At 34.0% G+C, this 12,949-nt stretch overlaps 1 protein-coding gene across 25 annotated transcripts in view; it reads left to right on the plus strand.

The window, feature by feature from the left end:
• The window catches only part of NRXN3 (neurexin 3), a 1,226,878-nt gene that overhangs the window by 1,179,572 nt on the left and 34,357 nt on the right, over nt 1-12,949 (plus strand). For 10 of the 25 annotated variants that reach the window (XM_070931456.1, XM_070931455.1, XM_070931458.1 and 7 more), the window contains one exon: nt 7,044-7,119. In XM_070931456.1, the coding sequence (XP_070787557.1) occupies nt 7,044-7,119 (76 nt within the window). Of the gene's footprint in view, nt 1-7,043; nt 7,129-12,949 lie in introns of all 25 variants that reach the window. The other 15 variants (XM_070931453.1, XM_070931452.1, XM_070931457.1 and 12 more) reach the window with 2 other exon arrangements.

The raw sequence follows: 12,949 nt of genomic DNA on the forward strand, positions 1-12,949 counted from the left end.
ATCTACATGCCCTAGAGACAAAGTGGGGTGTGTAATCAATAAACAAGCAATCTAGATTCTCAGAGATGTGGGCTTTATTTATTTATTTCGCTCCTAAGTAATATGTAATTTCTTCAGGCCAAGAAATAAATGGAAAGGGTTTAGGGGGATTTGCTTATCAGCAGAAAACCACCTAGCATTATATTCCTCCTGCTTTTGAGAAGGTACATTAAGGTTGGTTTAAGCTGCTGTGGTTCAATACTTTTCTTTCCTCTGTCAAGGTACTCTGAACAACAGACAAATTAATCCTTGCTTTTTCTTTTTCTTTTTTCTTTATGTCCTTCTTAATTTCCCCTTCTCTTGACTCACTGCTTATTTTGTCCACCCTGCTAAAGGCTGAGGGAAGGAGAACATATGGGGCAGCTAAAGCCTAACCTCCTTGCTCTTCTCTTCCTCCTTTTCGTGGTCCTCCAAATGCTTTGAAATCAGATGAAAAATCTCCAATATTTTACACAGTATGTGGAGCAGCAGCAGTTGGCTTTTATTTGATGATAGTAATGATAGCAATTATATTTCCCAGAGACTAATTTCATTTTACTGTGTGCATGTGTGTGCTCACACTCTGTTTTAAAAAAAAGAACAACATTTGATAGGAGACTTACTGTATTGGACACACAGAGTGCAAAAATGAAGGCTGATTTACTTTCCCTCTTATAACTTGTAGGGGTAGTTATTTAATCTCTCATCTGCTGGGGTAATGATTGAGGAGCTGATTTTGTTACAATAGGTAACTCTACTTGATATAATTTTGCAGTAGGTAAGGTTTTCATTTTTAAATCCAACAGGGAGTATATGTGCAGTGAATATCAGGGGTGGGAATTTTTCAGAAGGGAGGAGTGTTGGATTCTTTGTTGTTGTTAACTTTGGTTGATGTAGAGGATAAAGGGCATGCTGATTAATGACTAGCCCTCAGCTAATCAGGATCAAGGGTTTATAAGAAAGAGCATATTTTCTGTGATGAGGCCTCTTGCAGTTCCTTTTGTAACTAAAATGTGCACATCTAAAAATCTGCTTTTCTGGTATCTATTAGCTGCTCTTCAAGCAGAGTTTGTCAATCTGATCTGATCCACCCTGTCAATCCCAGAACTATCTATCTGCTGGGCCACATCCTGGGCTTTCCAATTTCTCTCATCATATCTCAAATGCCTACTTTAGAGATGATGGCCACAGAGGATACTGTCTTGGCTTAATACTTTATAAATAATCCTAAAATAACCATGTATAGTGGTAACAGTCATTTCTTTGTGCCTTGTGTGAAAATGATCTTTCACCTGTCTTCAGATAATAATCAATCCATTTTTTAAAAAAAGATATGCTATTTCTAAGAAGAATTTTATTTTAGTGTTACCCAACCTGTCATCTTCCATCTACAAATAGGGATTCTTTGATTAGCATAAACCAAGGTAGCGACAATACAACTGGAGGCTGCCTATTAGCTTAAGGATCTATTTTTTGCTGCATATTTTTTCTAGGTCACTTTCATAAGTAACATTGAAATTGTTGGTTAACTTATAAATCTCTGCATGACATAAGATTTGCTTCCTTCTTTGTTATCTTTGTCAAGGAAAGAGAAATGGGAAATGTACTCTTGTTGATTCTCCTGAATGTCTCGGCAGCTTTTGATGTTATCAGTTAAAAACTCTTCTTTTGCAGAAGTTATCCAACTGAAATGTTAGTAGAAATGCTTAAAGAGGTTCCAGCCATACTTACATGGCCATCTCTATAATGTCTGTTTGACCCCATGATATTTATGTAAGATAACATTTTTAGTACCCAATGTGTTTTTTTAATGCAAATATATTTATTGAGTTTTTAAAGATTTACAATTATGTTCCTGGGAAAATGCCTTTAAAATAATATATAAGAATATATTACCAATATATAATAAACCATCTACTTTACAAAAAATATCTTTATAACAAACTATTGAAATAATGTAATAAACTCAAGAACAGAATGCTGTCAAGAAAAAGCATTACATGATTAATTTCTACAAAAGACTGTAGGGAAAGTAAATGAAGGTAAAACCTTTATCATTTTGGCAATGGCTTACAGCTGGGACTTTAAAAAAAAATAAATCAAAGGCTCGATTTTGGCTGCTTAAGAGCCAAATGCAATCAAGGCCAGAGTTGAAAAATGCATTATCAATGATTCAAAGTGCAGATTGTGCAAAAAGGCAGATGACAATAGTAGATTATATACTCACCTACTGCAAAAAAGATCACATAAATTTATTATAAACAGCAACATAACATAATTGCCAAAATGATTCATTGAAACATCTGTAAAAATTATCAGTGTAGTAATGAAACAATATAGTTGAACAATGTAGTTGAAAATTAGCAGGTTAAAATATTGTGGGATTTGAGAAATCTTTAGCTCGTAACACACCAGATTTATTTGGGGTTGAAAAGAAGAAAGTGTGGATAATAGATGTGGCAATACCAGGAGATAGTAGAATAGAACACAAAGAATTGCAGAAGATCAAAAAGTATCAAATCTGAACATCCAATTATGGCTTAAACTGGCCATGGTGGTGCCAGTGGTTATCAGCACACTGGATGTCATACCAAAAATGTTGGATGCCACTTAGAAAATCTGCAGATTGACAAAATTTCTATCAATTAGAAATAGCACATTGCCTGGATCCACACATAAATTGCACTGATACATTCTAGGTTCTTGGAAAGGACTAAGTGCATAAAAGCCAACAACAGCTAAAGAATTTGCAGCTGTGATTTCACATTTTTGTATATACAGTAATAATAATGTAAACTTGTGTGCACAAATGGATTTTACTGTTTATCCCTCCTCCCCAGTAAAAAAAATCATATCAGTTGAGAGAATGTATTTCTAATTGTTCAGTTTAAACAAAATGTTATAACAAATAATTAAGTCCCTTATTATACAGGAGGGCTGGAAGAGGCAAAGAGAGAAGTGTTTAAATCAGAAATGAAATTAAAAATTAAGATGCAGCATTAAAGTAAAATAATATTATTACGAAATGTTACTTGGTACCAAGCTCATTTTGGAGTTTCATAAAACAACTGAGAAATTGTCAAGGAAGCTAAAATAATTTTTCCTATAATTCCAGGAAAGATGTTGCCCATTATCCAATTTGTATTAAATTTTTGCTTAAAGTGAAAAATTTAGTAATATATTAACTGGTATTATTTATTTATACCAGTGAAAGACAGAAGGCAAATAAAATCCAGCTTTAGATGTGCTCAAGTTTAAAACATAATGCTTAAATTTGCCTTTTGCTTAGGCGGAATGTTTCCTCTTGATAATTGAGATCATGTTCCAGGACATTTCCTTCTTCTTCAACCATTTGAGTCCAACTTCTTAGTTAAATCTAATATATAATTTATTAATATAAGGTGAATTGAAATCTATACTACATTTATCCTAATTGACCATTGAAAACACAATTTTGATACTGATTTCTAATGAAGGTTAAGAAGTATGCAGAAGTATAATTATGGAAACAGTTTCTCAGGTAGCTAAAGGAATATAAGCCAGATTTTAAAAAGGAAGTCAGCCGTCAAGAGCATATTGTAGCACAATTTATCTGCTAGATTTGAGAAGCAGATATTTATAGGCCTTTCTCTTTTCATCTATCCTAAGAATGAGAACACATCATTCACTGGATGTGTTGTTTATAGTTTCATAAAGCTCTTCCATGACAGCTTTTATTTTATCTAGTGCTTAATACCCATAAAATCATCACATAGCAAATGAATGGAATAGTCATAGTCTAAACAGGACTGATTCCTATGGAATATTTTATAGATAGAGCCATTTTATTTGGAACAGTAGGTCAAAGGGTACAAATCTGCAGCATAAATTCTTATTTTGGACTGTCAGAAAAAGGTAAAAGGTATGTAATGGCTCTGATTGAATTTTTCTATAGTAACTGGAATTCTCTCTCATGATTCAGTACATAACTATGGATACAGATATAGAATCCTCATCAGAAAGAAAGAAATTCTAAAAGCAAATAATTAGAAATTTAGAAACAATAATTCATTAGAGTCAGTTCCTTGAAGTGAGGGAATTTGAAGGTAAACCTCTCATAAATACTGAAAATTACAGACAAAGTATTCCTACATGATATCAACACTTTTTCAATATAGCCAAATAAATAATAATAGTAAGAATAATGTAACATTTACAATTGATAGTTAATTGTATAAATTACAATCTATAAAATATAAATTGACTGTAATGGTATAGATTACAGTTGATTTATAACAAAAATCTTTTTGTTGTAAACACTGGGCTGAGTTATTTTGGTTCTGACATGTTTCTTCAAAAGAATAAAATACATATTTCAGAATACGTTACTGTGAAATATTTTCATGAAAAGGATAAACAGGCAAGCTTTATACATTCTGTTTGTCTCCCTTTTTTGCAAGTGAAAGCACTGCTTATTTTTATAAAACCTTCATTATTATTTCTACGAGTTAGCAGGTTTGTTTTTCCATTAGTTATTAAAATCAAATTTTAAACCTCTGCCTATTATTTGATGCTTACACTGAAAAAGATGAACCTTACTTAGTTTTGTCCATACTAACATTCAATAGCTCTTGATGTACTGCAGCAAGAATCTTTTCAGGTTTCATTGGCAGTCTCAGGAACTCAGTTTACTATCTTTAATATTCAAAACATGAATTCCATCAATGAGAAGAGATGTCCATCCCCATTCCAATCTCAATTCAGTTTCAAGAAAGTCTTCAGAGGGCCAACAGGCAGGGAGAACAATACTCCTGTTTTAATTTCCAATGCAAATTTGAGATTATTAAGGAAATCCCACAGAAATGTGGATTTCTATCTAATTTTTTCATTGGCCACTGAGGAACTATATTCAGAAAAATAAGAGATTTGTCTTGTTTTAATAGTTTATCAGTGGGAAGAAACAGTGGAAATAATTGCAGGTGCAATTATCTCTATTGAGATGTTTAAATATATAATATTGTCCAGAGAAAGAGACAATGATGCTTACAATGGACTAAAACAAGAGACAGAGTTATCTTTATTTCTAGTTCTCCAGAGGTTAATGAACCACATGGGTCAGCCTCTTCATAACCAAAGGAGAAGAATGCTGGTTCTGAAATTCAGTAAGAGGAGGCTTTTGTCTTCCCCAGTCATTGCACAGGTTGTAATTTAATTGAATGAAAGGATGTCATAACCAGATTCTCAAAGCACAATTCAGGAAGAGAATGAAAGCAGCCAGCCTTTTCCTCTCTTTTCTCATCCTAGCTGAAAAAGTACCAGTAGGAGGGACACAGGAGTGTATGTGAGAGAAGGCAAGTTTGCTTGCATATCGAATCCCAAGTCTGAGACTGCCATTAGGAGCTTCTGTAAATTGTTAGGTAAAGAACAGCTCCGGGCAGCCACAATGAGCCTGGTTTTCTACTGTGTATCCAACAGGATTTCTGATTGCATAGGAATCAGAACACTGTGGAATCTATACCTTTTATATACTGTTTACAGAACTGGAATAGCAAAGAGTAGGGAATGGCAGAATCAGGCATTTGTTGAGATCATGTTGCCAAGGGCTGGATACTTTCATACTCTTGCACAATATGCCTGAGTCCAGAGGCTTCCACAAAACCCTCCTATTGGTCTCCATTAGTAATTCTACTAATTGGAGCAATTACATGAAGGACTTACTACTGGGAAGGGAAGCCATTATACTTCTTAACACACCACAGTACATGCTGCTCTTTAATTAGAACAGTCACAGCCACTCACATGCTCAGAATTACTAGCTGAAAAGTTCATGGAACATGGGCTCTGACACACTCTTGATGTGGCCTCAGTTTTTTAGAGACAATAGTGCATCTGCCATGCATTACCATACCAGTGTCATAAGAGAGACAAATACTTTGCTTTTTTGTGGAATTTGAAATAAAATAGCCTTCATTTGATACTAGTACATTTTTACCAGGGACAGGTTCCAAATCCCATTGCTACCGGCTTGCTCTTGCGTGCACGCGGTGCTTCTGCACATGTGCAGAAGCTTCTGAACATGCCCAGAAGCATCCAGGCAGAGCCTGCCACCGCTGCTACTGGTTCGCCCAATCCGGTGCGAACCGGTAGCAACCCACCACTGATTTTTACTCTCCAAACCATACCTACAGCTGGATTACACACTGCATATTATTTTTAGAAATATTGTGTATTTTTCTTGCATAAATGCAATCATATCATGTATGATTATATGCATAACTATCTTATGAAGTATATTTTTATGTTTTAAATATTGTACCCAGAAATTGATTAAAAGATTATTTAGTTATGCATCTAAGCCATTTTATTTATTCATTTGTTTATTATATTTTAATTTTTCCAGTTAACTAACTGGGGAAATTGTACAAAATTAGGTAACCTTTTTTACGGTACTATATGAAGTTCTCTAGAACTTGCTGATAGTCTCTACTATGGTGTAAGAGTACTAACAGTACTAATTTGTCATTATATTTTTCAAAACAAGGGCCAAAACTCAGTACTAAACTCCCTGCTACATATATAGTAACTATTTTGTCTTTGGTATTTCCAGATATGGAGAGTTGTCTAGATAATACTAAACAAAATGAATCAGTGACAGAGTTTATGGCAATTTTCTATGTTTTTACATATGGGAAATATGTATTCTAGAAGTACCTTAGAACCATTTTAACATAATATGGAAAACAATGAAACACGTTACAGTAATTTAATGGAATCTTGGGCTAGAAAGACAACTGGACTTTTTTGGTTTTTTTCCTTGAAAACGACCAAGAAAGTCCAGTTGTATTTTGGAAAAGCATCTTTGGGGTAACAATGACCTGGATGGATGATTGAGAATCTCCATAAACATACAAAAAGAAAAAATAATGCCAACAGTCTAAATAATAAGAAAAATATGTGTCATAGAAATATCTGCTGTTCTTTTGAATATGATTCCCTTCATTTGATCTTTGTTTCCATTTTTTTTCTTTTGTTCTTATTCCCATCAGACAACAGATGACCTCGTTTCTTCAGCAGAATGTTCTAACGATGATGAAGATTTCATTGAATGCGAGCAGAGTGTAGGTAAGCCAGGTCAGTCTTCTTTTTGGCTTGCTTTTTGCAATTGACAATGCCAATACATATATGTGGATCTGAATGTATACATATATATGTATGCTCATATATGTATACGTGACATATGTATATATGGATAGGAATGTGTACTAAATTGTCACTGTTTAAAGCCAAGCATCCAATCCCATGGAACTGGCAGGAGCAAAACATGAATGGGCCATCATGTTGGAAAGCCAACTTTTGAAAAAAAGAAAAGAAAACCAACTGTTTGAACTAGTGCCTGTTCAGTTTATTGTAAACCATTGTGCTATAAATTTGTAATGGTTTTTGAACTGGCTCTGGTGGGGAGAAAGGAAGCAGATTGACGATTTTTTCCTGAAATAATAATAAAGGTCTGACTATTAATTAACAAAAGAAATAGATAGGGGAAAAAAGAGGTAGAACCATGGCTGTTTTTACATCTTTCTGACAGATATGAAAACATGCCTCAGAAGTTCTATTTGTCCATGGGATTTTAAAAGCGGTTAACATGGCAATGTATTTTTGCTAGTACTGTACCCTGTTTATTTAACCAGTCTGAGGAGATTTAAACCACAGTGAATCTGCAACAATTATTACGCTCTGCCATGCTATCTGCAGCAATGATGCTTCAAAATGTATCCACTAAAATGCCAAAACTGATTAGAAAATTTTGCAATGGGCTCAATTTCTCCCTTTGAGCATAGATACATTTTGATAATTTTATGGCTTTGAGGCAGGGGAAATAGATATGACTGTGCAATATCCAGCAGGCAACTGCAGTCTACTTTATTTTTAAAAAAATAATTTTGTTTCGAGCTTTTCTTTAAGTTTCATTTATTTTTGAGGCTTGTTCTGAATTAAAATAGTTATCTAATAGAGAACAGAATTTCATCTAATTTTTGTGTGCGTTGTAAAAAGTTTTCTGCAAATCTGTCCTTAACCACAAAACACAAAACAAAAGTCTTCTTTCTTTTCTTTTCTTTTCTTTTGCTTTTGTTAGAAACAAACAAAAAAGACTGGGTGGGGTGGATAGGTTATTATATTATTTTGAAAAGCTTTATGTTTGCTAAAAATCAAACTTCAGATGGTTATGTTCATTGTTTCCTGAAGCATTTCAGATCAATACAGTAATAGTAATAGAAATCATCCAAAGCTAGCGCTTTCACATTTCTCTTCCACTACTCATATTCTGCTTGCATTTTGGGGTAAGACTTGCTCTGACAGTAGTAAAAACCATTGTGGTTTTGCATGTAGCTAGGAAGTTCTACAAAAAGGCTAGAGAGCCAGTTTGGTTTAGTGGTTAAGATACCTGACTAGAAACCGGGAGACTGTGTGTTCTAGTCCTGCCTTAGGCATGAAAACCAGCTGGGTCACTTTGAGCCAGTAACTTTTTCTCAGGCCATATCACCTCACGGAATTGTTGTTGAGGGAAAAATTGAAGGAGTATTAGCAATAACACTTAGTCTTATATAATGCTGCAGAGTGCTTTACAGCATTATCTGAGCAGTTTACAATGTCAGCATTGCCCCCCAAACAATCTGGGTCTGATTTTATCAACCTCAGAATGATGGAATCTTGAACTGGTCAGGATCAAACTCCTGGCAATGAGCAGAGTTAGCCTGCAATACTGCATTCTAACCACTGCACCACCACAGCTCCTTTGATATATTTGCTGCCTTGAATTATTTATAAACATAATAAGGATGGAAAATGAATGAATGAATGAATGAACGAACAATCTTAAGCAACACAGATTTAACATTTAACATTGGCATTCATGTTGTTGATGTACAATTCAGTACAAACTGAGTTCAAGATGCTCCTTTCCTAACATTCTTCTTTGTTTCTCGGCCATGTTCTGCTGGAATAAAGAATGGCATTTATGAAAACAAAAGTCATAGGTCTTAAATAAAGTGGTGATTTACAAACCTCATGTGGCAGGGATTTGTGAGTTTTGTGAACTCCTTCAGTAGGGCCATGCTGGAGAATTTCTCCTATAGAATGAGCTCTTTGAGGTTCTTTCTTGTGACTGATCATGTTTTTCAGCTTTTCTTGGCACTCCTATTGTAACTTCATCACACTTGCACAGATATGCTGTCTGCAAGAAAAAAATAATAATAAGGATGGCTATTCAAAAATGGATCTGAATCTTTTATACCAGATCCCAACTTGGTCTTTTGTTTAGTCTTCAACAAGATTCAGTAACAGTTAGATTGTGAGTTTCATGTAGAAAGAGCTCAATATATATATTCAAATATATATTTGAAACCCACTGCTAATTTTCATGAGTCTGTTAATTTTTTTCTTTTTCTCTAATTCCTACTACATTTGCACTTAAACCAGAAGCCTTTTTTGCCCTTTATCAGTCTGTTCCTCTTATCCATCACCTGAAGACATGTTGTGAAGTCAGTATCATTACTTCTTCCATGGTGATGCATTGCAGTCTTTAGGACCTTGAGACGTGGCATCAGTGAATGAATCAAGTTACTACAAATGTAGGAAGTGCCTGTTCATCCATAAAGAAGCATAGTTTAGAAACATAGAGTCCTGCCATACAACTACTGAGAGAAAAAGAACTTCAAATTACATTAAAATGGCCACTAAATTATGCTTTGATCATTGTCCCCTGGTTGATAAAACTTCTAGAACCTTCTATTTTAATTTTTTTAAACTTCACAACACATTCCTTTTTTTAAAAAAAGTTTTAAAATAAATGCTTCCAGCTTGTTTCAGCCACTGATATATTTTCAGTGCCATTCCTCTTGTTGATAGGACGTGTTAGAAAATTTGAATCATATGGAATCTTTTTAGCTTTAAAGGCTATATGTATACTGGATGTTAAGTCTGGCATCACAAAGGAATCTAAATGTTCCAAGTGTTCCTGAACATGTATGCATTTATTAATGTGCATATACAAGCATTGCATGCACACACAAATGAAGACTCTCTTTCAAAGAATCTTAAAGTAGCAATTATCTCTATTATGTCTCTGCTTTGATTTATCAACATTGAAGTTGCTGCTGATTATCTGACATGTACTATTTCTGGAAGATCCAGCATATCATCTGGTAATTTTCTTCCAAGCATTAGGAGAAATCTGTGTCCTCTGGGCTTTCAGTAAAAAGTTATTTTTTAAAAAAGCATTCTTCTTCCAAGTTCTTGGCAAGGTGTAGTTATTAGGATGGTATAGAATACAAATTGATGGCTTGATTCAAAGGACATTTGATTAACTTACACATTCTAATTAAATCTGTTAACAGAATGTTCAAAGCATTGAATGAGCTCCCTGCAAATTACTTTTTTAATTTATTGATTTAAATTAATTTTTTAATTCAGATATTCAATATGTCATTTCCAAAAATCGATGCCGGTATTTTTAAGCTGGGATGAGACACTTTCTATATTAGCACATTCTCTGCATATTTGCTGGACAATTTGGAGGCTGCTAGGTTTCATCCCAGCACAGAATACTTTAAAAATGTATTAAACCACTGAAGTTATCTGGCTGAAATTTTACTGGGAAAAAGTATTGTAAAAGATCCATCATTTTAGCTATTTTCATCCAGATCTGTCAAAACAGAATCAGCTGAAAATATTCAGTATTTTACTGCTTTATAACTAATGATTTGATTTTTTTTCAAACTGCTTTGAATTGAATCTTGTTACTTTCCAATTTCAATTTCAAATTGAATTACATCATATACATAAAATTTTAATACAAATCAGATCTTGGATTAATTATGTATCTTTATTAGTAATTTAGATCCCACTCAGTGTAGAATCCAAGAAACTGATCTTCATAAATCTGTGTATACTTTATCAGGTTAACTAGGATCCTTTCTCTTTCCTACTTTCTTACTTTCTTTCCATTGGGAGAAAATTGTTTATGTATCATTAATTAAAATATGCATCTAAGTTATGTACTTTCTTCTAAGAAACTTAATAAAGATGGGCAGCATATAAATTGAATGAATGAATGAATGAACGAACAAACAAACAAACAAACAAACAAACAAACAAATAAATAAATAAATAAATAAATAAATAAGATGATATATTGAAGAAACCCAAAAGATTTTTTCTTGATAAGAATTTGCATATACTAATATTCTGTAGCAATAAAAAGAAACAAAATATAGCATGTAAAAAATATGACAACTTAGAAGCTGTGCTGCTTTTTCGTCACTATTTCTTTGGTTACAAAGGTTAACCCTTGCTGAAGCACTTGCATGGAATGGTAATTATTTTGATAAGTGTGCTAGTGCATGTTTCTCAATTATTCTTGGTTATAGGAGCAATTGTACCACTAGACAAACAAAAGATGATGGAGATAGCCAGAGAAGCCCATGCCCTGCTATTCCTTCAGTCCCTAGCCATTCTCATTTTGTGTTCCCCAGATAATAGCATTACAAGTGTCAGATAAACTGCCCTGCAGCCCCTAAACTAGCTGTGTTCATTAGTATCAGAGTACTCTGTGGCATTTTCAAGGTTGAAATGTGATTCAACTGCCAGTCCAGTCAGCTTCTGTACATGGAATGGAATACAAACTGAAAGAAAACTTGGCTTAGCTTCTTGGCGCTTTTTCCTAACCAAATCAATTCACACATCCCACCTGTCACTTGATTAGCACCATTTACAGACCTAGTTACCTGGCTTTTCAGAGGAACAAGCCAAATAACTCATAAATTAATTAAGCATGGCTATTTAGTGAGGCAAAATCAAGTGAGAACCAAGGAGCAGCACACACTAGCATTCATAGTTACTTGATCTCATTAAATTCTGCTAGTGCAAAGGTTACCTCTGTGCTAAAGGGACATTCAGCTGACCTATGCAAAGGCAAAAAATAATTAATATTGAGCTTCATCCAGAAGATTTTTTTTCAAGAACAGCAAACTGAAAAAAATGAGATGAAGGAGAAAAATACCAATCAAGAGCTTATTTGTCTGATAACTAGATTCACAAGTCATTTGTTTTGTAGATCATCTAAATAAATGTCCAGATCAGGGGCGGGTTTCAAAATGTGTCATTACCGGTTCGCTCGGGGGCATGCGTGTGCCAGATCCTATAGCTCCTTTTCTGGAGCACTGAACAGACCATTTATAATTTCTGAATATATAGATATCAAAACTGGAGACCAAGTTGAAAAGCACAACTACTTAAAAAAGGATTATGTTATAGCCAACATTGTTCATGAGAACTTCCAAGCTACATGTACATGTCTTTATGTCTACAAGAAATAAACAAAATAGCAAGTTTTACTCCTTTTTCATGCAAATGTCTTATAGGGTTCCTTTAATTAAATTTGCATTTATTACTCTTTAACTTGTCCTTTCCAAGCCCCAAAAGCCCCTCTCAAGGATCTAATATTTATATGTATACTATATACTGTGTGTGTATGTGTGTGCATGCACATGTATATGCACACATACAGTATTTTTGCTTAGAATGAATTAAAACTGAATTGATAAGTAGCCGTCATCACCTAATCTTCATTTCATCTAATTCGTCATCTACTAAAGTGGAGAGAGATGCATGATATGTTAATTAGTGTGCAAAGCATGTGAAATTTATAGAGCAATTTTTTATGTGATGTTAAATTTTGGTTTCATTTGATTAAGTGATATTTCAATTTTCCAGTTATCCTTGGGGAGGGCTGGGGCAGAGGGAATAAAAATTCTCTCTATATATATCTTTAATGTCTGCATGATTAGCCCTGGTCACATAAAATATTTAAGTTGATTGTATATATTGGAATAACATTTTCTGTCATTTCACCTCATTTTGTGCCGCATGAATTTTTGGTGGTTGATCATTCTTT

This window comes from Pituophis catenifer, unplaced genomic scaffold, assembly GCF_029215685.1.
Source record: "Pituophis catenifer annectens isolate HBS135680 unplaced genomic scaffold, rPitCat1.0.hap2 SCAF_1, whole genome shotgun sequence".
Classification (NCBI taxonomy): Eukaryota; Metazoa; Chordata; class Lepidosauria; order Squamata; family Colubridae; genus Pituophis; species Pituophis catenifer.